Source organism: Pholis gunnellus (genome assembly GCF_910591455.1).
Source record: "Pholis gunnellus genome assembly, chromosome: 22".
In the NCBI taxonomy this organism is placed as follows: Eukaryota; Metazoa; Chordata; class Actinopteri; order Perciformes; family Pholidae; genus Pholis; species Pholis gunnellus.
The window spans coordinates 14,423,750-14,448,485 of record NC_136549.1 but is presented as its reverse complement, the minus strand read 5'-3'; the positions used below and the strand labels follow the sequence as shown (position 1 = coordinate 14,448,485).

General features: G+C 41.7%; 1 protein-coding gene across 1 annotated transcript in view; it reads left to right on the top strand.

Moving 5' to 3' along the window:
* acss3 (acyl-CoA synthetase short chain family member 3) overlaps positions 1-24,736 on the top strand; it is a 35,195-nt gene that overhangs the window by 2,223 nt on the left and 8,236 nt on the right. Inside the window, exons 2-9 of the mRNA XM_079183756.1 lie at positions 288-432; positions 902-1,090; positions 2,499-2,633; positions 4,500-4,640; positions 5,364-5,444; positions 5,805-5,900; positions 7,432-7,583; positions 14,590-14,693. Of these exons, the coding sequence (XP_079039882.1) occupies positions 288-432; positions 902-1,090; positions 2,499-2,633; positions 4,500-4,640; positions 5,364-5,444; positions 5,805-5,900; positions 7,432-7,583; positions 14,590-14,693 (1,043 nt within the window). The remainder of the gene's footprint in view (positions 1-287; positions 433-901; positions 1,091-2,498; positions 2,634-4,499; positions 4,641-5,363; positions 5,445-5,804; positions 5,901-7,431; positions 7,584-14,589; positions 14,694-24,736) is intronic.

Genomic DNA, 24,736 nt, shown 5'->3' with positions numbered 1-24,736 from the left:
TAATTAGAACTGTTGCATTTTCAAGTGCATCGATTTGTTTGATGCTGGCAACTGCACATCAAGTTGTGTTCTATTTTTAAGTAAAAGGAAAGTACACTACCATCCAAAAAATACAGTCTTCAACAGTATAGAGATATGCTGATAGAGGCGGTGGCATATGATATCACTTAAAATGTGTTTTAATTGTATATTTAGAAACCTACAGTGTGCATATTTTAAATACTGCTTCATTTTTAGATTTTTGTACACCGTTGCTTGTTTGTTTTTATTACGTTGGTCTCTTTCAGGTTTGTTGGAGGGAAGTTGAACATGTGCTACAATGCTGTGGATCGTCACGTTGAAAGCGGCCGTGGAGAGCAGCCTGCCATCATTTACGACAGCCCAGTGACTGGAACCAAACAGATCATCACTTTCAGGGAACTTCAGTACCAGGTACAGAGTGCTGTTAGTGGCAGAAGTCCCAGAAGTGAACAGCATTAAGAGCTGAAGTAGTCACTTTGTTCAAATCTGCCATGGAGGACAGCAAAACACAATAAGAAAAAGAAAGGGAAGTTATTAACTTGATTGACATTTGGGAAGACTCTTCAGTTCAGTTTAGTCTCAATTGCATGCATATTAATCAAAATGTGCTTGCCCCCAGAGAAAAAAATACACTTAATTTAATTAAATTTACAAATATATATTTAATTCTTTCATTTGTCAGATTAGGTCCAGTTCAAGGCAATCTGTAATGGACTTAAATTCACAAATGTATTCACATTAATAACCCCATAAACATGCACAGAATGCTGAGAAGAGTCTGTTTTTACCATCAATTGTTAATGTTTGTATGTTGGTTATAGAAGATATGCAGATATTTGAAAGAGTGTGAGCACAGTTCTCTGTCTGTGTCTTGATCCAGGTGTCCAGGTTAGCGGGTGTCTTGGTGAAGAACGGGGTCCAGAAAGGGGACCTGGTGGTAATCTACATGCCCATGGTGCCACAGGCCATGTTCACCATGTTGGCCTGTGCACGGATCGGTGCCCCTCACAGCCTCATCTTTGGCGGCTTCGCTTCCAAAGAGCTTTCTGTCCGCATCGATCACGCCAAGGTTAGAACATCTCGTTATATCTATCTTTTCTGGAGCCATGGCAACAGGATAACATGTCCTTTTATTAATTCACTCCTCAGCACCGTGGCCGCTCACTAAGAACTGAGGACAGGCTGATGTGGTGACTCTTTTTATGTGCTTAAATTGGAGCAGGGCAATAACATGGCTGCAACTGTTTTCATGTGTCATTAGTAATGTGCATCCTGCAAAACATGCTTGAGATGCCCGAGGTTTATTTTGTTTTTGTAAGCTCAAAATCAATCATTTCGCAGTGGGGAGCACTCGGCTTGCCATTTCTTTTTCACAATCAAACAATCAAAGAATGATGTCAGCGCCGTCTGCAACATAAATCTGAAGAAATACAGTAGTATGAAGTATTGTCGCCAGCTACTTGATCCGGTGTTCAAACACTTATTATACCCTCCAGGGGACAGTTATTGTTATTACTGTTTTTCATTTGATTGACTTAATTAGTTTCTGTTATTTGCAATTCAGCAGGAAAGCAGAGAAGAGGCAAGTGAATGATCCTTATTTAGCTCCACTGTAGACATTGTAATACCTTATAATCACCACCAGGGGAAAATGAGCTAATTATGAGTGAGTGTGTATCAGGGGTCCTCTCCTTCAAACCGTCAAACTTCAAAATCTAAAACGTTACAGGAAACTGGAAACTGGTTCATGCATTCATCTCAGGCGGGTTAGACTACTCAGATGCTCTATTTGCAGGATTATCCAAAAAGACAGTTGTAAAATGCCTCCAGCTGATTCAAAGTAAGGTCAGCTGTGGCTCAGTGGGTCGAGGGGGTCGTCCTTTGGTTGGCGGTTTGACCCCCGTCTCCTACTGTCCACGTGTTGAAGTGTCCTTCTTGAGCGAGACACTGAACCCCTAGTTGGTCCTCCGGTGCTTCGTGGCAGGCCACTGCTCCTAAAATGCTAAGAATGGATTAAATGCAGAGGTCAAATTTGATGTGTGTTCCTGTGAATATATATATATGACCGTTGTAATTTTCGGTTTGAAATGCAGCAGCCGGAGTCCGAACACGTTCACGAAAATGTGCGATAATGCAATCACTTTATTGACTCCTGCTAAAGGTCTATAAAACACTTGAGTACATTTCTGACTTGCTCGCTGGTCATAACCTGATCCGGCCTCTCAGGTCGTCAGACACAGGTCTCCTAGCTGTACACAAACTCAAAACTTTCCTTTTCTCCCGTGTTTTGTGCTTTTAAATGCTGTGTGGTTGGGTGTATAAGTATATTACTGTATTCTTATATTTATGCTGTTTATGCCATGTTCTTATGTTTATTTCTATGTATTTTGTCTTTGAATGTAGAGCACTTTGAGTTCACGTGTAGTGAAATGTGCTGTATAAATACACTACCATCACCTAATCCTTGTGTTTCTCAGCCCAAGCTGATGGTTACAGCCTCCTTTGGCATCGAGCCAGGCAGGAAAGTGGAGTACATCCCTCTGGTGGCGAAAGCCTTGGAGCTGAGCTCTCACAGACCCTCTAAAGTCCTCATCTACAACAGGCCTAACATGGTAAGAGGCACAGAGCATCATAAAGCTTAATTTGTCAGCGCGGTGTCGTTTCTTAACCAGCTGGCTGTGTGACAGAATGTAAATGCATCTGAAATATTGCAGCCATATGTTATCTTGATTACTTTAGTCACCGTATAGCTGCAGAGAAAAAGGTTTCCCCAAGGCAGATGGTTGCCATTTTTAACCTTTTATAAAAGTATTTAAACATTTAACTGAATTTCAAGCGTTTATATTTCAAAGGTTTATTGCCTTAAATTGGCCAAATGTGCATGAATAGTAAGAATATCAAATCCCGCCACCGTATCAAAAGATGATGTATGGCAGGTTCAAACGGATGAGATGTATGTTTGCAGCAGAGGGATCATGGAGGTTGTCATAAACAGCCCACACATCCGGTTTTGAAGCAGCCTGAGCTGCACAGAAAGATAATACAGCACACAATTATGCATTGGAATGGTGACAGCAAGCTCAGATTTGCTTCACCTTCACACAAGCATAAAAGAAGAAACAAAATCATTGAATTTTAGGTCTAGAAAATAGAAATTATTCCTCAAATTGATTGCACAGTATTGCAATCATTCTTCTGGGCTGCACGTCTCAGTTCAAATTTGTTATCAGTTACGCCGTGTACCTCCGTTTGACTCAGTTGTTGTGTTAAATGAACGGTACACAATGTATTCGACCCGGTTTGTATACTCCATGGTTCTCTATCAGGGAACGTTCTGCTGAATTAAGAGATCACTCTTGCATCTTTTTATTGGGAAGAAAAACATGGTTGACGCAAGTGAACTCACAGAAATGGTTTTTGGCAGGAAATTCACCGTGAACTCATCCCCTTAAAATCATGTGAAGCACCACTTTGAAGGCGGTTGCCGCTGTTTTATCAATTACTGCATTCAGTGAGCAAGAGCCTGTGGTTCTGTGAACGCGGCCTCCAACTTGAAAGCTTTGTTAAATCAGCCCAGTTTTACTCTGGCTCGACTTTTAAAGGGATGCATTTCAGACAGCTGGAGGTTATATGGGCTGTCTGTGTGATATTGAATGCTGTCTTAGTCTTGAACTCATTCTCTGAGAACCACAGAAAGGGACTTTTCTTCAGCCTCCCGGGATGATTTAAATATTAATGAAATTAAAGTATCAAAGAATTTTGAAATGAGACGGATGTCAGCAACTGGAGATGTAAGGGGCATTAATCCATGACCTGAAATTACCTCTGTAGCTGACTTCGAGAGATTATAATGACTAATGGGAGTTAGAACAGAGTTTAAACATCTGTATAGAATATATAATATGACTTGAAGTGAGAATTTATATCCCACAGTCACTTGTATGTGTGTCTTTGCCCCGAACCCCTCAAAACGTTTTACAAATAATCCAACCACCTGAGCTCTGGTGCTGGAATAGCCGGGACGAAGAGACTTCTGTCTCCTTATTGATGGTGAAAGCTTGAGGAGAGACAGGAACGGTAGGAGAGAGAGAGAAGGGATGAATTTGGGATACACGCTCTACCAGGTGAGCTGGAAGTCTATGGGGGGGCGTACTCATTATTCTATACAGAATTCTGCATACAAAGCAAAACTTTGTGGAAACAAAACGAAAGCCAGGTATTGCGGTCATAGAACATTTGGGATTACGTCTAAACCTATGGCTATGCCGGACCTTTATCCAATCATAATCAACCGTTGTGGAGCCTAATTCAACTGAAATCGCAGTGATCTGACAGTCAGCCCGACATCCGGCTCGCCTCAGTTTGATAATGAACCTTCTCGAGTCGGCGGGTCAGGGACGGATGCTCACCGGTGTGCGTATAGTGAGTATATTATAGTGAGTTTCTATTATTTCTCATTTTTTCTTTGCTGTTTTTAGGAAAAAGTATCAATGAGTCCGGAGTTGAGTCTGGACTGGGAGGAAGAGATGGCCACAGCTCGTCCTCATGACTGTGTTTCTGTTCCCTCCAACCACCCTCTCTACGTCCTCTACACATCCGGGACCACTGGAACACCAAAGGTACTGACATTTCAGGGTATCGGTCAGCAGCAGGAGGAAATCAATACCTGGTTCATATCTGGTAGATGTCATCTAAACATACGTTCTCAGTTAGACGAGTTGGGGATTTACAGTTGACGCCTGTTTGTTTAAACGCTGTCAGTTCTGCGTAGAGCTTCTGTGCGACTCATCTGCTCTTTGACAATCCAGGCCCAATCTAAAACTCCATCACTGTGACATAAATAAGACAGAGCATCTCCACAGCAGGAGCTGGAGTTCATGCAGGAGGAATTGCCTACAGGCACTTTCAAATGGGAAAAACTCCAGCTCCTTTCAAATAGCATCGTTTTGTCTTTGACCAACCGATGATATAAAATATCCACCTGCTGGCGAGTTCCTGAGCTTAATAGAGCTGTTATTGCCAGCTTTTTTTTCTCTGGTGAGTTACTGTGACTTCCTCAGTTAGCGCCGTAGGGGGATCATAAGTTTGAGACAATCTCTATAATTGGAGACGTGAGGACTTAAGGACACACTATTTTGCTCGAAAATACCTATAGAGCACCATTAACTAATACAAGCAGGACTTTGGAGTCGGTTTGAGAAGCAGTCATTCGAAAAACAAAATTCCATTACCTTCTCCACGGCAAGGCCGAGCGACTGTGTGCAGATTGATATTAAACGCCTGCCTCTTTGCCCAACGCAATACTGACACCAGTCTGATGTTTTTCTTATCTTGTCCCCCAGGGTGTCGTGCGAGACACTGCAGGCTACGCCGTGATGCTGAAATGGACCATGTCAAATATTTATGGACTCAGTCCTGGAGATGTAAGGCAATAACGCGTCCTCTTCTGAGTTAGTCTTGTTTGAGAACCAAGAGTCAGCGAAGAGATAGATTGCTCTGTACTACTGAAGATTTGATCGCAAGTTAACTGACCAGTAATACGTTTTCGGAAGTAGTGTTCACTTGACATGTGTTTTTCCAAATTTCATTTACATTCATCATTAACATTAGCTATTTGATTTACATTAAAAGTGCTTTCAAGTACAGCAAGTGTTATATTTTTAGCATTCAGAGGTGCAAAGGGAGTTGAAAACGTGTTAGAACTCTCTCCTGAATGCACCATGTTGATAAATCAATAGCAGAGTATCTCTACGTATCTCACCTTCTTCGTTAACCTGTTGCAGGTTTGGTGGGCAGCGTCAGACCTGGGCTGGGTGGTCGGCCATTCATACATCTGCTATGGTCCTCTGCTCCATGGTAACAGCACGATTCTCTATGAGGTATGTCCCCGTAGACGAGGTTAAGTATCTCAAACTGACAACAGCAGTATTGCAGAATTAAGAATTGCCAGAAAATATGAGTTGTACAACTTACAAGGCTGCACAAGTTGAGTTTCAAGGTCCGCTTGGCGTCTGCCTTTATCTGCTCTGCAGGCTGAATACATCCATAATTGGTTCACTACTCCAGTTTATGTGAACTCTGTTTTACCCTGTTGCCATGTTTTACTCCGGCTGCTACGGTTCACTGTCATGAGACGGAGTCTATTTTTGTTTTTCGCTCCTTTTTTCTTTTTTCTTTACTAATGCCAGTCGATGTGTCACCTGCACGTGCAGCTTCTGCCCTCACACGCTGGCGTTTCTGCATGCAGAATACGTTTTGTTGAAACAATATAATGTTTCAAAAGCTGTGGTGCAGAAGCAGTATTTCAACATTGGCTATCCTAATGACATTCATTGAAGCACCCAACAATATCTCAATCGATAGAAATAGAAATTGGTAAAACTGCCTCGTCATATGGCAAAAAAAATGATGTGGGAGGTCACGATGGAATGGACCGGGACAAATACATACACTAAATTATGAATAATATCGGTTCTAGCCTGCAGGACACAGCCCCTCCCCTGAGAACGACATTGACATGCAGCACACACCGCTTCTCATAAAACCAACAGTGAAGGAATAAACAAGCTTTAATGACATATTTTCTGCATGAATGTGTGTTTTGAACAGCCATTTGCTATTGATGGATCCGATTATTACAGGTAATTTGGCTTTGCATTGTGAGTCCACCACCCATCGGCTTGATTTTCTATGCAGGCTTCTTATTATGTGGACGGTTATTAGCCTGCAACAGCTCAGAGGGATGTGTGTCTGTCTGTTGATCATTCAGTGCGTTTCTCATTACATTAGCACTGTGACTTTCTCTCACCTGTAGGAAGCAGAACTGCTCTGCAATGAATTAATCCGCCTTCCTTAATAAATCAATGTTTGACTGCAGCCACGCTGGTTCTTGTGCTAACGGCCCGTCTCTCTTCAGGCATGAGGCTGCCAAACTTTTGTCTTCCCTCCGATCAACACACAGGCACAAATATTTATTCAGAGCATAAATGACATCCAGAACTACCTGCTGCTGTTTACCATTCTCAGTCATTTTTAGTTGTCCCCTCGCAGGCTACTTGAATACCAGAAACGCATATGAAATTGCTGCAGGCTTCTATTGTCTGTTTTTACTCCTATAGTGCAACTGTGTTTTCTAATCCATGGATTTCTGGGCCCATCTGTTTGGAAGGCAGCCTTCCAGCCTTCCTCTCCACTTTAAACAGCTGCCCTATGAATATTCATTGTTTGTAGTTGAAGTGAATTTGCACTGTGGATTGTTGAAATATTGCTGTGACGTTTTTTTGAGCTTCCACAATAAGCTCTGTGCCTGCTATGCGCCCTGTAGGCAGTGCGCCATATGATTGTATATGCCTGCATCCGTGTCACCGTTTGTGAACTAACCAGCTGTTGCTAAACTTGACTGTGTTGCAGGGTAAGCCTGTGGGGACTCCAGACCCTGGGGCGTTCTTCCGCGTCCTCTCCGAATACGGAGCCTCCTCCATGTTCACGGCACCCACCGCCATCCGAGCCATTCGCCAGCAGGACCCCCATGCTGCAATTGGGAAGAAACACCCCCTCTCCAGGTAGACAGCAAACACCTCACACAACAGGAAATTCCCCTGAACCAAGACCAAACAAACTGTTTATAGCGCAGTATTTGTAACCACCTATCCTTTTACCGAAACTCATTCCATTATTGATTCCTCTTCTTAAACCGATTCTTGATTCCTGATGAATTTTTGGGTAGAAAAAGAGTACATACAGGCAAGGCTCCAGACTAGTCAGTGTAAACATTAAGAACATTAAAAATGTTACCCTTTTACTTTGTTATTGTCATCTTTAGTGAGTATTTGCATAAAAACACGCAGTTCATATTAATAGGAAATCAATAATTGTAGTTTATTAAATATTACACATATATTCTACAAAAACAACTTTTTACAAGTTTACATTTTAACACAAAGATAACGTTATAATTTGTCCAATACTCATTGTTTGCTGAATAGAGCTTGAATACATCATAATGCAACCTCCGTTAACATTAGCTGTTAGCAAGACTGAGCTGCCCACCGGCTGCTAACAGCTAACAGCTAACATTAACCAGCTCTCCTTCTGGCGATTCCAACTTAGATTTACACTGATTTACTGAACATGTCAATAATCTGTCATTATCTGGTGCATCTGAGTAACGTAATGTGAGAACTGTGAAGACAGTCGGCATTGGTCTTAACCCTCAACTGCATGTTGTTAGTTGAACTTTCAAATAGCCAGGAGTGATGTGTTTCAGTATATCATGGCTGACGGTGTTCCGTGCCGTCTGTCCAGCCTCTCGTTAGTCGCCGGCCATCGGTTGACGCACAGCCCTCTCCCACCTCCACATATAGCTGACAGTCTGTTCCCTCAGTCTGACTCTGTTGGGTGTTAATCAGGCTGAATGACAAACAATGGCGAGTCACTGCAGCTCAACTGTATTAAATATTACTGCGTCAACTCGTTTCCCCCGGCTGCTGTCTTGCTGTTCAGGTAAAGGTCTTCTGTAGCTCAGAGTTAAAAACAAAGCTTTTTCCACAGCATTAGTTTGGCCCAGAGAGTGAAGTACTTGCTGAGTTTATTAGAATTATTAATTGTTTGATGTGGTGCAATGAAAATTGGACCTAAGGGTGTCAATTCCCCCACTTTCATTCTGGTCAGCGGTCTGAAAGTGGCTCTAAGCACACAATCATAAAGCAATTCTGAGTGCGGATGACCTATGGCCACAGTGAATCATTCAGTAACTCCGGCGTTGTGTGCAGAATTTTACGATGCTCGGTTGTTCAGTGTGCTGAATGCATCCTTTTTTACAGGCTGCACTTGCAGACGGAGAATATTTCCTACAATATTTTTGCCTCAAATATTGGCGGCATTCATCCCGCTCAGTTTCGACCTTGCCACAATCAGTCATTTAGGCGACAGGCTGTTTTTGTGTACACTTTCCTATTCTTAATGTGTCTTTTCCCCTTGGTTGTGGCAGGCTGGTGAAAGATTACTGTATTTCCCTTTGGTGCTGAACAAAACATGCCACTGTGACATGACACAGAGGCAGCAATACAAAGAAAGCAATAAAACAGGATTTGATTTTAGCGCAGGCCGGCTCAATGTCTGAGCCTTTTACTCGTTATCTCATGATATGTACTTTCAATTTTAAAGTTAACAAAATAGAGGTTTTCTGCCGATAAAATGTGGTATTTTGGAATGTCAGAAAAGGTTAGTTTAGTGGAGGAGTTACTGACAATTTGTGTGTCAGTTCTTGTCTCTGTCTTGATAGTTTTATTTGCTACATAAATGAGTGTTTGTGACAATATTGCCAAATGGATCCAGATCCAGTCTATGCATTCTGCCACCTCATTTAACACACGGAAGGATATGTCAATACTAATAATGCTGCTTTTAATTAAAAGTGTGTTGATGGACGTAGCAAAAGCTTCCAGAAAACTCCTTTTTAGCTTTATTATCAAACGCATCATTTCATGCTAGAGAGGAAAACAATCCTTTTCTAGGGCTCAAATACCCCGTCTGCAGTTTATTGACACGGTGAGACATTTACTCCCTCCGGAGCCAGCTCAACTACCCTGGACCCTTATCAATGGGCTGGAGCCATATTACTTGTCAAATTGAGAGTTTGGCTGCAGGGCTGTCCAAAGCGCTCTCCCCCTTTTTGCCATGCTACATTTATGCCGACACTTGTTTATGACTGAGGCTTTCAGCATTGATTTAGTTCTGCTGTCTTTAAAGCGCCACTGACAGAGTGGATGACTCCACTTAATAGTACTTTCTGGTGCAAAGTAGGGGTGGGCGACTACGGTGTGTGTAATGTCATATCACGGTAACGGTATCACAATACAGTAATTGTGTTATATAATCAATGAACAAATGGTTTAAATCAACCATACCGTACTTCATCACATGTGATTATTTTCTTTGTTTATGTGGAACGTCCACAAAAACAGCCTCACAAGAGACAACAAACAAAATACTCAAAACGATAAAATCTAAAATTCTTTCAAAATGGAAGCTTTAATGTTCCTGCAAACAATAATTAATTGCTCTGAGTTCATTTAAGTCTCTGCTATGCAGTGTATATGTCTAGGGCTCTTATTGTGAAAGGTAAGAACTGAAAAAGTGAATTTACAACTTCACCCTCCTCCTCCAAGTCTGCCCAAATCCTGTTACCTTGCAATGCAGCTGGATTCGCAAGATTACAAGAGATTCATTCCCGCGGTTGAAACAGTAAACCAAAGTCTTTACTGGTTGACACATTTTTACTGATAGCGCAGTATATATATATATATATACCGCCGACCGAGCACAGTAAAAGCTAACGCTGTTAATGTTGGTGATGTTTGCACCTTGTGTGTCTTTAACTACAATAAACTCCTGAGAATGCACCAAGGTATTCTCTAATCGTCTTATCCCATGTAGCAGATGCATTTCCATATCACACATTGTAGCCCTAAACACACACACACACACACACACACACACACACAAACACACAACTCCTACACACAGAGGTTCCGTGTTCAAGCACAAGTTTTGGAAACTAAATGTCCGTCTGTATGGAAAAACTCACTGCAGCTATATTCTCCTTTTGCTGAAATTATCCTCGCTTCAACTTTTGTTGCATGTTAGCAATTTGTAGACTTGAAACGCGTGACGAAGGGCCGTCATGTGGATAAACTTAACCACCAACAGTATGTTGTATTCTGCTTTAATGGCTTGCTCCATGGTCATGCGGTAGAGATTAGTGTGGCCTTATCTTTACACACTAGCATAGCTTTTATTGGTTAACATATTAACCAAAAAGTGGCCAAAATAAACGCCAGTGTTACCGTTGAGATGGAATATGTGCTCTGACTATTCACAACCTTTGGTAGTTCTTTTTATTGCACTGGGGGTTAGGGTACATTTGCTATCATTGTACTTTTACCTTCACCGGTATCCTGGAGTGGATGCCAGTGTGAACTGATTTCCTGATTTAACAATTAAGTCTTTGTTTGTCCTCATACTGTATGCAATGTGTTTGTTTTTTAAACAGATGGTGCTTAACTTGTAGATAATTATTTTCCTCCATTTAATTAGTCCACACACACACACACACAATGTTAGGCAGTGAAATCAATATCTAAGATGAAAAGCAGCATTTTTAATTGAACACGGTAGGGAAGCACTAGCAGGCTGTTGAGCTGTGAAAAAAGTATAAATATGGTATCTTTATGCCATGAAAGTATAATTTGAAATAACTCGCACATCACCTTCATTAACACTTTACATATTGTCCTTCATTTTTTTCTTTTTCAGTATTCAGAAAGGGAAGGAAATATTTTCTTAAGATCTTTTCTTCCTGAAAACAGAACACTGATGTTTACACAGGACGTTACTGACTCAGTTCTTGAGCTTTAGCTGCAGCCTAACCGTCACCCTCCTGAGTGAATTCTCCCAACTTGTACTTGTACTACCATTTAAACTCCTCAGAAAACATTAAAACCACAGAGAGTGGAGTTTAGTGAGAACACAAGGTCACTGCCAGGGCAGGAGAGTCAATCATCCATTTATTCCACGTGTTATGTAGCTCAGTTCCTGCAGGGCAGGCTCTATCCCACAGCTGAAATGCGGTACTTTGATAATTTTACTCTGGTTTTTTTGATGTACTTCTTTCATATTTTATACAGTCTCTGCATTAACTTAGTGGGTTATTACTGGGTGATAATTCAATATCATAATTTATGGTCTTTCATTGAAATGTTATCATGATGAAATCATATTGAAATATCATGATACACTATTATGTCATCTAAATTAATAACGAGCACAACCTAAACTCAAATTTCTCAGAACATCTGATGTGAAATGTTGTTTGAAGCCAGCGGTTTTGTGTTGACATCACATTGGACATTTACACTCGGTTCAGGGTGATTTAACAAACTGGACTCGTACTGAAAACCTTCCAGTCGCTTCTCCAACCTTTTAAGCTCCATTACCCACAATACAACAGTGCATACAGCTCAGGAGAGGGTTCTCTCTGCATAGTAATGTGCATGCATATTTCTGTCTTTGTGTGTATTCCAGACTTGCACTGTGTGTAGGATAAGCACAGTTTTATGCAACTGGCCAACGGTCTGTCGGTGTACGTCGTTGGTGCTCCAGCATCAGCAGTCACTCGGCTCATAGCTGCGTTTTAGAGACTAATCGTAATGCAGGGACGGAATAAACCATTTTGTGCATTTTGCAAGGAGTGGTAGGGACCTCAGAGAGCCTTGACGATTTTTTGTTGGTACAAAGTTAAGTCTGCTGTAAGAAATAATAACTTTAAAGTGTACGTTCTTAATCAAAAGGAATCTACCATTTACAACTATTAATTCATATTGTGTTGATTTGGCTGGTCAACTACAGTAATATATTAACAATACAGTGGTCATTATATAAACAAAATGTTATTAATGCTAAACAAAAAAAGAACATTTAAAGCCCATAATTACTTGCCTTGTCGTCTTTAATCTTTATGAAATGACAACTTTAAACAATCAGAACTTATCGAACAAAGAGGAAAACTGGACATGAAACATCAAAAGAAGAATCATAATTAGATTTTGAACTCAACGAGAGTTAGTCCCCCATTAGTGGATAGGAATAGTGTTATTTAAAATTGAACTGACTGAAGGCTCCCAGGAATTCTTCAACATCTGGGTGGTGATAAACAAAGGCAGAATATTTATGATGTTTTTCTGTTTACTGACATGAATTCACAAATCCTCGTTGGGTGTCTCCCCTGTTCCGCCATCACAGTGTTACTGAAAACCATAAAAAAAAACAGACTACGTAATATTCTAGAGACCAAAGAACAGTCAAGTTGGAGAATAGTGCGTGAAAAAGATAATAAAATATAATTCAGGGAGAGAGGAGGAGGAGAAAAGATACGATTCAGTGGGGAGAGAGCGACGCGATGAACATCTTTTTGCCTGTTACCGAAGATAGAATGTGACTTTAAGTCTGATTGGAGTTGGAAAGCCATTTCGCCATTTCGCCATTTCACCATTCCGGAGGGTTGAGAGCGATGAGTGAAGCCCAGCAGTCATTTGTGGGAAAATGCAGCAATCAGTCTAGCATCCATGGCTCCACTGTGACCCGGACTCGTAGGGGGTTACAGATCTCTTCACCGCTTTGAAGCGAGCAGCCGGCAGTGTTGTTGTGCATTAGATATGAGCAGCCATGGGCAGCCGTCAGAGGGAGTTTTGTAGAGAAATAATGTGGGAGAAATCAGGGGGAGGCTGAAGATAGAAACTGCTGTGCTTTGGGTCACCTGTAGGTCATGGAGGGAGGGTTTCATGAAGCCAGGGAGTAGCAGTTCCCAACCGATCAGGATTCAGATGTCCTCGCAAAAGTTTGTGGTCTCCGAGTTCACCATGACTCAGGGACGTCATTAAAGGGCATTTGCGTAAGCTCTGTGCGGATGTTACCGTACTACCTTTGTCCGTGCAAGTGTGGAATGCCTCTAAGATAACAATACAAACTCAACTATTACGCCTCAGCAAATGTCCGCAGCAGTCCGTGCACGCGTCCGTTCGGGTGTATGACCGAGGCTTAAGTGTGACAAACCATCATAGCGAGAACAAAAACATCCTTTAGTCAGCAATCGTGGTGAGAACTGTCTGCTTGACATTGTCTGAGGCAGGTGAAAGGATGTCTCAGTCACAGGTGAGATCACAGGGAAAGTGAAATGGAGGCTGCTGCCTTGATGGCAAACTGATCGTGGTCCAGAAACGATTACCGTGACGAGGTATCGCATGAGTTCAAAGGCACATTCAAGAGAAGTTTCCAGCCATAGTTTATGTTAAGTCTTACAGTTTGTCACAATTGATATGACCCAGTTTTCATTACTCATCTCGTACACTTAAAACAATAAATCAGAAGCTCATAAGCTGCACGGCTCTGAGGATCAAGTTTATGAAATATAATCAGTATACTTAAAGACGCAGAGATGGCGGAATCCATGAAGCATGTCCTCTGAACTAAATTGCCAAGATTTGTTGAAGGCCCGTGGAGATTCTGATTCTCTATAATGTATTTCTTTTCATTTGCAATAACTAAGTCTTTGCATCCCATATTAAACATTATACATGTTTATATTAAATTCTTCAGAAATATGCAACTATGGCTTTTACATAGGGCTGTCCTTGACTAAAGAAATCCCAAGTCTACTAATTGACTAGTGTAGTCAATCGATAGATCTGTAAAAGAAAAGAATCACACAAAGGCACCACTTTAAATATCGTGTTTAACAGAGATGTGCTTTAGTTTCTTGTAAATAAGCATGAAAAAGCATAAAAAAACACTAATTGACGAAAGAAATCCAAGTCAACTGAGACCAAAATAACAGATTATTCAACCAAGAGGGGCCAGCCCTAGTTTTAAGGTTTGAGCATGTGAATAAACATGGTTAAAACTTATTTTCCCCATGGCAAAGATGCTGTGTTGTCTTCACCATTCCTCTGAGAGGGTAGATTTGTCATGTTTCTTTAAGGTGATTGACGGATGTACTCTGTGTCCTTGCAGGTTGCGGTCGTTATTTCTGGCAGGCGAGCGCTGTGATGTGGAGACGCTGGAATGGGCAAAAAGGAGCTTCGGGGTTCCTGTCCTGGATCACTGGTGGCAGACTGGTAGGACGGTTTCTACTTTCTAAACACAGTAATCCCAGGTTTACCTTGTTAATGCCCTGTATTCAAAGCATCACTGGGAAATGTGTTGATATAAATATATAGTTCACCTGTCTTATCTGATTCCATACATTTTCCCTTTTTTGCCCAAACTACATATTTGACAGGAAGCAGTAAATTTAAAATGTGCAAATAAAATGCAAACTGACTCCATGAGGTCAGTGACTGAACTGTGCAGTGAATGCTGGACTCACCGACGTAATGTTCTGCTCTCCTGCCTCTTTGGTCTCTTTAGTATGAAGCATCACACAGCAGCCAGGCCATCGTACAGAATGTGCAGTTCACAGACTTCATGTCACTGGGTTTCTGGTGGTTGAAGTTCAAATTGTTTAAAACATTTATCCAGTGTAATATGCCTTTTTGTGTGAAGCTGCCGCGTGCAATTAATCATGTCGGTCTAGTAGGTTGAGAAGCACTCTACCCTCCAAACTTTAGGGATTAAGTTCTTATGATACAGAGAAAGCATTTCAAGGAGTACTTTTTATTAACGTGAACTGTATATGATGTTTTAATTTAACTTGATCTATTAGACTCGTCTTAAGCTTAACAGTGTGAGAAGACTATGAATCTGGTCTTTATTTTATTAGTCCATTGACATTAACTTGGCCTTGAGAAGAGATGTAACTCCATGAAATCACTATTCCCTTTAAAGAACGGAGTCATTATGAAGATCATTTCATCCCACTGCCCTCTCTGATTAATCCCATCTGATGTTTTGTATTGTAGACCGGGGGATTGGACCCCTTCTACCGGAGTAATTATGACGTTAAAGAACCCATTGTTTGATTTTATAAGCTTCTCTGAGAACTGATCATCACACAAAATGACATCATTTGGACGGGTTATTTGAATGGCAATCAAAACTAGATCGGGTTGTGCAGGAGGGCAGATGAACAATGGCTGGAATCACCATTTTAATGAAGTCAAAATGAGAATCATGACTGGAAGTGATGGTGCAAATTAAATTAATAGAACAGCTCCATTACAACTGAACAATAATCTGAATATTTTTAAATACACACGTGCGATAGCCCCAAGTCAATCATTGTCCGGTGGGAAAACTCCCAGAGAGCATTGCTTCAAGCGGTCACATTCCACAGCAGCAATTAAATACAGGGTTTGATTGGCAGTGCCATTCATTGAGTCCACTAATGTTTAATTGACTTTGCGCCCATAAGGGACAGTGAGTGACTGGCTGAGGTGTGAGCACTAAGTTATGTGCTTAGAAAAGAGATAAAGGAAAGGAAGCAATCAGAGGTGCCTTGTCAGTTCAGGAGTCATAATTGAAATAGCTTCCCCACTGAGCATGCTTTGAGTCAGACAAAAAAAACAACCTTTTAATGTGTTTTTATTACTTATAACTGCTTAAATAATGGAAATATTTGATTTTTTTTTTTCCAAAAAAGGGGGGGGTAGTTGGTGCCATGAAATCGTATTTTATGTATTAAATTTATTTTAACAATTTCTGTTAAAAATCATTAATCACCATCATTTTACCATATTAAAAAAACAACATATTACGTCTATACTGGTTTTAATGACGAGATTAAAGTTAACTCATCTCGGGTAGTATAGAATTCCTTTTTTCTTGAAGGATTTTTGCTTAAATATTAAACAATTGGTCGACTTTGGAAGCTCTCAAACATGACTTTCTCAGTCTCGCTTGTCCTTTGGAAAAATGGATTACAAACATGATTTCCCGCTCGTGTGATGTGATCAATTATTTTCGTGTCATAGCAGAAGACCTTCATTTCACAGCCAAACTGTAAAACATGGGTTTTATATTACTGCCTTTTAGTAAAATTGAGATCGAGTAATTGTTGTCATATGGCAATTTTCACTTTAAAAAAGGTTACAATCCTTTATGGCTAATCGTACTTGGCAAAGAAGGGCTTCCACTCTGAACTGTCTTCTCTTTAAAAAGTCCATTAACAGACTCAATGTTTCAGTGCCACATTGCACCGCTGCACTTGAGATTAATGTAAGGTTCACAGAGGCCGAGTCACGTTCATCGGTTTAAAGACTTGCTCGGTCACGCCCCTTTAAATCACAGTCCAGTGGTCGTACATTAGGGTTCCCAGCTTCCCCTGCATTGTTCTTAGGCCTCGGTTTCTATTGATTCCTGAATGTGTAAGACCCTGTTAGGTTTTTGGATGGGAGGCTTGCATCCAGGCAGCATGCCATCATGCCCCCCCCCCCTCACTTAGTTGTTGATTGCCGTCCTCCTCACGTACTAGTGAACTATGACAAATGTTCCAGCGGCGGCGAAAGAGCACAATTGGACGTCTCTTTGTTTTGTAATGTTTTCCTGCCTGCGAGAATGTTGAATCGATGCCGGACAAGACGACATCTCTGTGTTAAATATGGGATCAATACTGTTGTTGGACCGTTGGAAAGCCATCGACCTTGAAGTTTGTACAGGCAACACACACTGATCTGAGCGCAGATTAGCCCACTTGACTGATTGCTCTGTCCGGGCGCAACGGGAGTGTGAAAAGCTCAATACTGTAATATCGCAGAAATGTAATTTATTAATTTAGGCTCTTGGGTTTGAATTGGCTTATCACATACATGCTGCATTCCAGTTCACAGCAGCATCCTCTGGAGGCTGTCCCATTTCAGCTAAGCTTGTTCAAGTTTATCTCCCCCCAAAAAATAAAGGTAGCGGCCTTCTTTTGCCCAATTTCAGGCCCTTTACTCATATACACACACAACATAGCTACCAGTTACTTCCCCTCAAATAGACATCCATAACTGATGCATTCAATCCACATGATCAGGTACGAAGAAAATGGAGGACAATCCAAATGCACCAATAGTTTCTGTCTTTGTGAGGCCAGACTCTTTGGGTTCGGTCTGGTGCACTGATGGACACACACACTCCCTGAGTGGTGACCATCCAGACCCCGCTCTGTAAACTTTGTGCTTTAGTAGTGGCCTCGTGGAAAGTGAAAATCAATTTGCCAAAGTGCAAAGTGAATTCCCTCTCTGGGGTGTTTTTATGCTCCGTTTAAATATCCGTGCGCTGATCTTTTCTTAAGGCTGTTGGATGAGCATTCACTGTTTTTATATTAGCAGTGTGGGAGTTGAAGGATTGAGAGCAGGCTCCGATGCTCACAGGCAAACACAAAATTATGACATCTGCAAGCCTTTTGGTGCTGCGTGATTTAGTTGTTTACTCCGTTTACTCTCTAGCTGCACCTCCATCTTAGATTGTGTGTGTGACTGGCAGAGCAGATGGATGGACTTTACTAAACTTCCCCGAGCCTGGATGTGCTGAACAAAGCTGCTGATTCCCATCTTTCTCTCCGAAGCTGCAGCGTTTGTGGGATAACATTTCATCCTACTTGAGCAAAGGGATGTTTGTTTCTCAGTTTGACTTTCCCTTCCTTTCTATCCCACACACACACACACACACACAGACACACAGGCACCCAAACAAAATCCTGTCACACTTTGAGGCGATCCTAGCCAGGTGATATATTGAGTTTGGAGACAAACCTCTGGCACCCTCTTGATTTCTGTCTGGATGTGTAAATCCCATTGGATTCTTCACCCCCTGCTAAACTCAATATGTGGCAGCTGGCGGCCGGCGCAGCAATCCAAATGTGTTCTGCACTTTTTCACGGTAGAGTGGGTCCACTCGTCTCACTTGCTTTCTCTTTGTCTGTCCGGGGTAGTTTGTCTTCAAATGTGTGGGTGAGAGAGAGAGACTCCGGCGTGTTATACATATTCATTGGAGTTAGTTTGTCATTAGTTTGTTTTTTTCCTGAAGTTACAGAAAGAAAAACTTTTCAGAGTTTGTCTTAAGCCATCTGTGTTTTCCAGCAACAGCCTTTTCATATCCACGTGTTGCAGTAGTCACAGTCGGTTGGTGTTATTTAATTTTTTTAGTCTGAAAACACCAATGTAGTCATCATACTAACGAGTATTACCCAGCCTGAAATAGGTAATGCATGTTTAGCCAGAACTTGTAACACAAGCACGGCTGACATACTGCATTGATTCATTCTTCTAACACAGGAAGTGCAACTTGCAGGAGGCTACGGCTGTTCGTCTGGGGTTTTTTATAGGAAATCGGATAAAAAAAAAAATAAGTTAATAGAAAATAAATCTCATAAATGTATCCGCGTTATCGTGAGAAATGTCGATGGTTTCAGGCCCGGCCCTAGTCGACACACAGGTATCAGTAAAAGATAAGCTGTGTACACAGTTTCCTTCTGCCTGTACTGAGTTCATGAGTCACCCTGCTGGAAGTGTCACGACGCTCTGTTCGACCGTCTCTCTGGAGGCGGGACATCAATCAAGCAGCTTTGAACAATGTCCGGTTCCTTGACGCCTCTCCTTCATCTTCCCCTCCAGAAACAGAGAAGCAGCAACTTTTGTCAACGTAAAAGCAGTTTAACATTCACGGCTCGTTTACTCCAGAATGGGCATCACAGAAAGGAGAGATGGACTCCACCGTGAGTCAAAACACCTGAAAGCAAAGTTTGTTTTCATCTTTTTTGGCTTCCAACTCAGAATGATTTTTCAAACCTGGGTCTTGGTTTTGGTTTTCATCTATAAATATCGATATCTGCCCTTCTACTTGTAGCTCAACCTGCAAAATAGATAGAAATTGGAACAAAATCGATCACGGGTGCAGTTGCTCATGAATCTTTTTAGCGGCATGCTTTTAGTCCTGGAATGTAATATCCAGCAGCCCAAAGCTGTAATCGATGGTGAGCGAACGGGCATCATGAGCGATGATGGGAAGAGAAGCTGAACAGCAGCATATTTCTGATGTAGTAAAACATTAGTTCCTCTCTGGTTCAGACGTTCACAGCAGACCTGGACTTACTGACTACATCGTAAATCTTTGACAATATTCAGCTGTATTCTGAATATAGATTTTCAATGTTATTGATGTTTTTTTTTTAGGTTTTTAGTCTGTGTTCTGGAGTCCAACTGGAATTTAAAAATCCTTGAATGAGACCAAAATCTTACGATCATTTTCAAATGCATTGTTTATGTATTTTATTATTGAAAGTAATGGGGGGGGAGGGGAAGGTCCTTGGAGATGTAGTTCAGTACATCAGGGTTTAGTGGAAAGTTCCAGGCTCAATTTAAAATATATTCAATAAAGAATGTGTCACTTGATTTTGACTTTTGATCAAAATACTTTTGAACCGCTCCCTATACGGCTGTGTCTGACAGCAGAAGAAGTATTCTCCAGCGCCTCGGTGTAAATCTGCTGCATCATCACCATAGAACTCTTTATTTATCAAACGGCGTGTGTTAAACGACGCATCATCTAGTTCATTATCTTTTGACATGCACTGGAAACAGTTCGTTAGCTGAACAGATTTAAAAAAATGTCTCGTGGTTTGGTTCCCGTCTTCTCCTCATCCGTCCCCTGTGGACTCTTCTTATCTTGCAGTCAGCTGTGAATCGCTGCTGATTTGTAAACGGGTGCATCACACGGAGAGCTAGTGCTGCTCGCTCACTCCTCACACAGCTCCCCTTTGATCTGCACAAGGCCCCGGTTGGAAATAATGATAATGTAGTATAATAATAATAATAATAATAATAGGCAGCATGGCGGTCAAAAGTCGAAACATGTCTCTGGTCCTTAGAATGAAAACAATATTGCCAGCAGGCTTGGATATTTTCTGCAGAAGACAAATTGTTTTGCATCACGCCAGCTGGTAGTCTATTTGTTAAACATTAGATTTTTTTTTTGTCATTGATTGCGTGCAACGAAAAATGTACACATTCTTTGCTGGAAAAGTGTAATCGTGCTAACAAGCTCGCGGCGGAGAATTTGGCTAATTTGACCAATTTAGCTCGTTGATTAGTTTTCACTCTGGAACGCGTGGCTGGTGCAGGCGAGCCTCGGTCTCTGATGACGAGTGGAAGTGATCGCCGTGCTCGTTATTCCCGTGTGCAGCGGGCTCAATCATCTCTCAGCCTCCCGTTGTCGTCTGATATGCTGATTCATCCGGTCTCATCAGCCCAGACGTGACACCAAACTGCTCTATTTCACCTGCGCTTTCTCCTCCATCTCCCCCTCTTTACCTTCGTTATATTTCTTCGCGCTTATGTGCTTCTTTCACGTGCACACAGACCTGCACGCATAAATGAACGACGTTTGCCAGAGAACGACATGAATGCGTCGTCTTGTCTTGTCGGCCCCTGAGCCTCCTGAAACCAGCCCAGCTCACTTCCCCTTGTGTACATATGAGAAGATGTCTGCCGTTTTGAAGCCTGATAATAATATGAGCGCTATTTTAAGAGCCAAGTGCCATTGGCAGGGGGTGGAGGTGTGTGTGTGTGTGGGGGGGGGTGAAGGTTGCTGATGTCACTGGTGTTGCCTGGCAACAAATGTGTTTCCAGTTGGCAGGGTTTGGCTGCCTCACCAGTGAGCGGATGGACTTACAGTTGTGTTTTAGGTCTCTCTCTGTCTCTCTCTCTCTCTCCGTCTCTCTGTCTCTCTCTGTCTGTCTCTCCATCTCTCTGTCTCTCTCTCTCTGTCTCTCTCCGTCTCTCTGTCTCTCTCTCTCTGTCTCTCTCTCTCTGTCTCTCTGTCTCTCTCTCTCTGTCTCTCTCTGTCTCTCTCTCTCTGTCTCTCTCCGTCTCTCTCTGTCTCTCTCCGTCTCTCTGTCTCTCTCCGTCTCTCTCTGTTTTTGTCTCTCAGACTGACAGCCGATGCCTTTCTACACAGAATGGTTTTATCATGAAAAAGTAAACTGGACCTCTCCAAAGCACCTGTCTTGTCAAATAAATTGTTGAAAATGCCGCCCCTGGCCTAAGCCGAATGCAGTGCTGGCTCACATCCTGCTCCTCCTCATGGATGAAGAAGTGTGAGCCTCAGAGAGTTTGTGAAGGGCAGTTTTTATAGCTTGAAATCCTTTTACTCTCAGTGATTTTCTCTCACTGAGCTGTTAAAAGTCCGGCATTCACTAACTCAGCACATAGACAGCAATACACTGAATCAGGGTTTAATGAGGAATCTTAACCTGAAGCCAGCAAGCTCAACAGGAATACTCTGAATATATATATATATCACCTGCAGGATAGCTTTTCATAATTAGCTCCTCGGCGGTCAGCCTATCGACGTAACTGTGGCGCTACTTCTACAGAGAAAACGATTAAGAGAACGAGGCTTTTCACTGCCAGCAGCACCCATGATTCGTATTTAACAGCTCTCAAGAATCATTTCATAGAAGGTGTTATTGTAAATGATTTATGTTGTTGAAGCTCAACTGGTTTTTACTGAAATGTCTCTTGATTCTATATATTTTGAATAGATGTAGTGTAACAGTGTAGGAAAACAGGTGACAGTTGACCCATGATGATGTCATACTATACACAGTATTACTTCTGCTCTACTGTGAGGATTAGGAAGGGCCTATATTGAGCATGTTTTATGATTTGTACATAGAATGTGCCATTCTGATTCATATACAGCTGGAAGAAGATTAACAGCAGATTAAAGCCCATAGTTTGATGTTATGTTCAACAATCTTTCGGGTGTCGACATACTTTAACTGTCCAATAGTTGACTTTTATCTTTGTCTTTATTCATTTACATATTCTGATAAGTTGGGCGTGTATTTGGCACTTCCACAGCACATGGTCTATGTAAGCTACATTCATTTTGGAAAATATATATGGAGCGCATTATGGAACATGTGGAGTTAGGTGTTTCTAATAATAAGACTAAAGTAGGTTGGACTTGAATAATTTTGTGTCTTATTATAAGAAAGTTAAGTTTTATAACGTACAGTGTATTTGCAACTAGACGTTTAATTGTTGGCCTTCCCAGGGAAACATGTGGACACATTTCAGCATATTACCTTCAGTGTATATTTGTCTTAAAGGTGCTAATTCAAAGTTTAGAGCATTAATGTAAAGTTTAGTATTGTCTACCTGAGTAGAACATTAAGTCACTCCTCCTCCTGTCTGTGTGTGTGTGTGTGTGTGTGTGTGTGTGTGTGTGTGTGTGTGTGTGTGTGTGTGTGTGTGTGTGTGTGTGTGTGTGTGTGTGTGTGTGTGTGTGTGTGTGTGTGTGTGTGTGTGTTGTAATCCGACCTTCTCTGTGCTTTGTTGCTCAACTGTCGCCATGTTGAGAGCCGTGTAGAAGCAATCCCTCAATCTTAGATAATATGCTCTGAATTTCAAACTGTAAGTAGAATTAAAAAAAATATAAATAAATCTTCACCTAATTGGTGTTCTGTCCCACCTTTTCTCCACATCGACTGGTCCCTCAGCTTCTTCTTTTGAAAAAAAACTAAACGAGAACACAAAGTTCATTTCAGTAAAGTTATTCCTTCGTCGTGTCACCCTCGTGCTCCGTTGCCCACCTTCGGGAGATGCTCGGGAGCCTTGGCTTTGTGTCTCACTCGGTCTCATTACATTGCTGCAGAGACAGTAGCGCAGATGTCACCGCTCCTGTAATTACACATCCGAGGGCTGAGGTGTCACATTTGCATTACCTGATTGTTTACTGGGGGGGGGGGGGCTGCTGTCAACGCCTCTCTAGCCGTCGAGCATTCATTTCAAGCCATTATACCATTTGTCTGCTGAGGTAAGGCACAGGAAGTGGTTTTACATCAGCAAGTTAAGCAGTGAATTTGTATGCGTAAACTTTGGCTCTGAGCAAATGAGGCGAGCTGTCTGAAAAGTGATAAGGGATGGAATGGTTTTAGCTGATGGAATGAGGTTGTCCCTTGAGGAGTCTTGAGTTTTAAATGGGACGGATGTGTGTGTGTGTATGTGTGTATGTGTGTGTGTGTGTGTATGTGTGTGTGTGTGCTCATCTTGTTTTCAGGTCCGTCTTTGGTGGGCAGCATCACCAGCCCTTTTTGTAGTCGCTGCAACCTAAACTGATTCCCGAATCCCCACGCATTTCTCTGTTGCCTCCCTTTCTTCACTCGTTATTTGTCTTCGTTTTAACATTGAGGCCAACCGAGCCTTTTGGTTTCTTGGTGTGCTTGGCTCCTCAGCAGACTGCCAATGATGGTCTTAGTCTCTAAGCTGTTTAAGTTGTATTGTTTCAACACCGACTCCGAGCAGAACTAATCCCAGAAGTTTGTAGTGAGATTTGCTCCCCATGTTCACTTGTCTCAGCGATAAACATTGGATTGTATTGATAAAAACGTGATAGTAATTTCCCGACGCTATTGTTTTCTATGCGTTTGGGTTTTTGGTTTAAAAAACAGACAAAAACTATCTCCTCACTCCCTGTCTGCTCTCATCCTCTCATCCTCCTACGCCACATCGTCTTTGGGTTAGCTATGTGATGTTAAGCTCTCGAAAGAGTTACCCCAGCAACTACCATCACCAGGACGACCATGGGCTCTGCTGTGCATATGTATGATGCACAGGAAGCATCCCCACGTCTATTTCTGACAGTTGTTGTTTAAACTCTCTGTGACAAGTGCTGTTTGTTTGTTTGTTTGTGTGTTACATCGGCTACTGTAGGAGTTACATTCCTTGCCTATGCGTCCATGAACTCAAAGCCATTTCTAACTTTTGTTTGTACTTTGTATTTCTGCTGTTACCCAAATAGGAGAGAGGGATGTACAAACCTTCCATCAGGCCACCAACACTATTTACCTGACAGCTAATACAAATGTTTCAATAGAGCGGCTACATTCAAAAGTGAAAGTCAGCCTGTTAAACCTTTAACAGGGTTGTAGTCCGCCACATTAGAGCGTTTGGTTTCTGGCCACCTGGCGAATAGAAGCCCAATATTTAGTCTCCTTTTAGCTCCGCTTTGGTTCTCCTGAGGGGAATATGTGGCACTCTAGAGTTCGTGAAAAACGTGTGAAATTCAAAACTAACCGCACCACATTTTTTTAGCAATAATCAAAATGTTTGATTCATTGTCTCTCTCTAGTTTAATAATGTTTTGTGACATGCCACTGTGTATTTCTACTACATTGATTAATGTGTATAGCATGCCTGAAGATTCTGAACTGTAGGGAAACCAACACTTACTT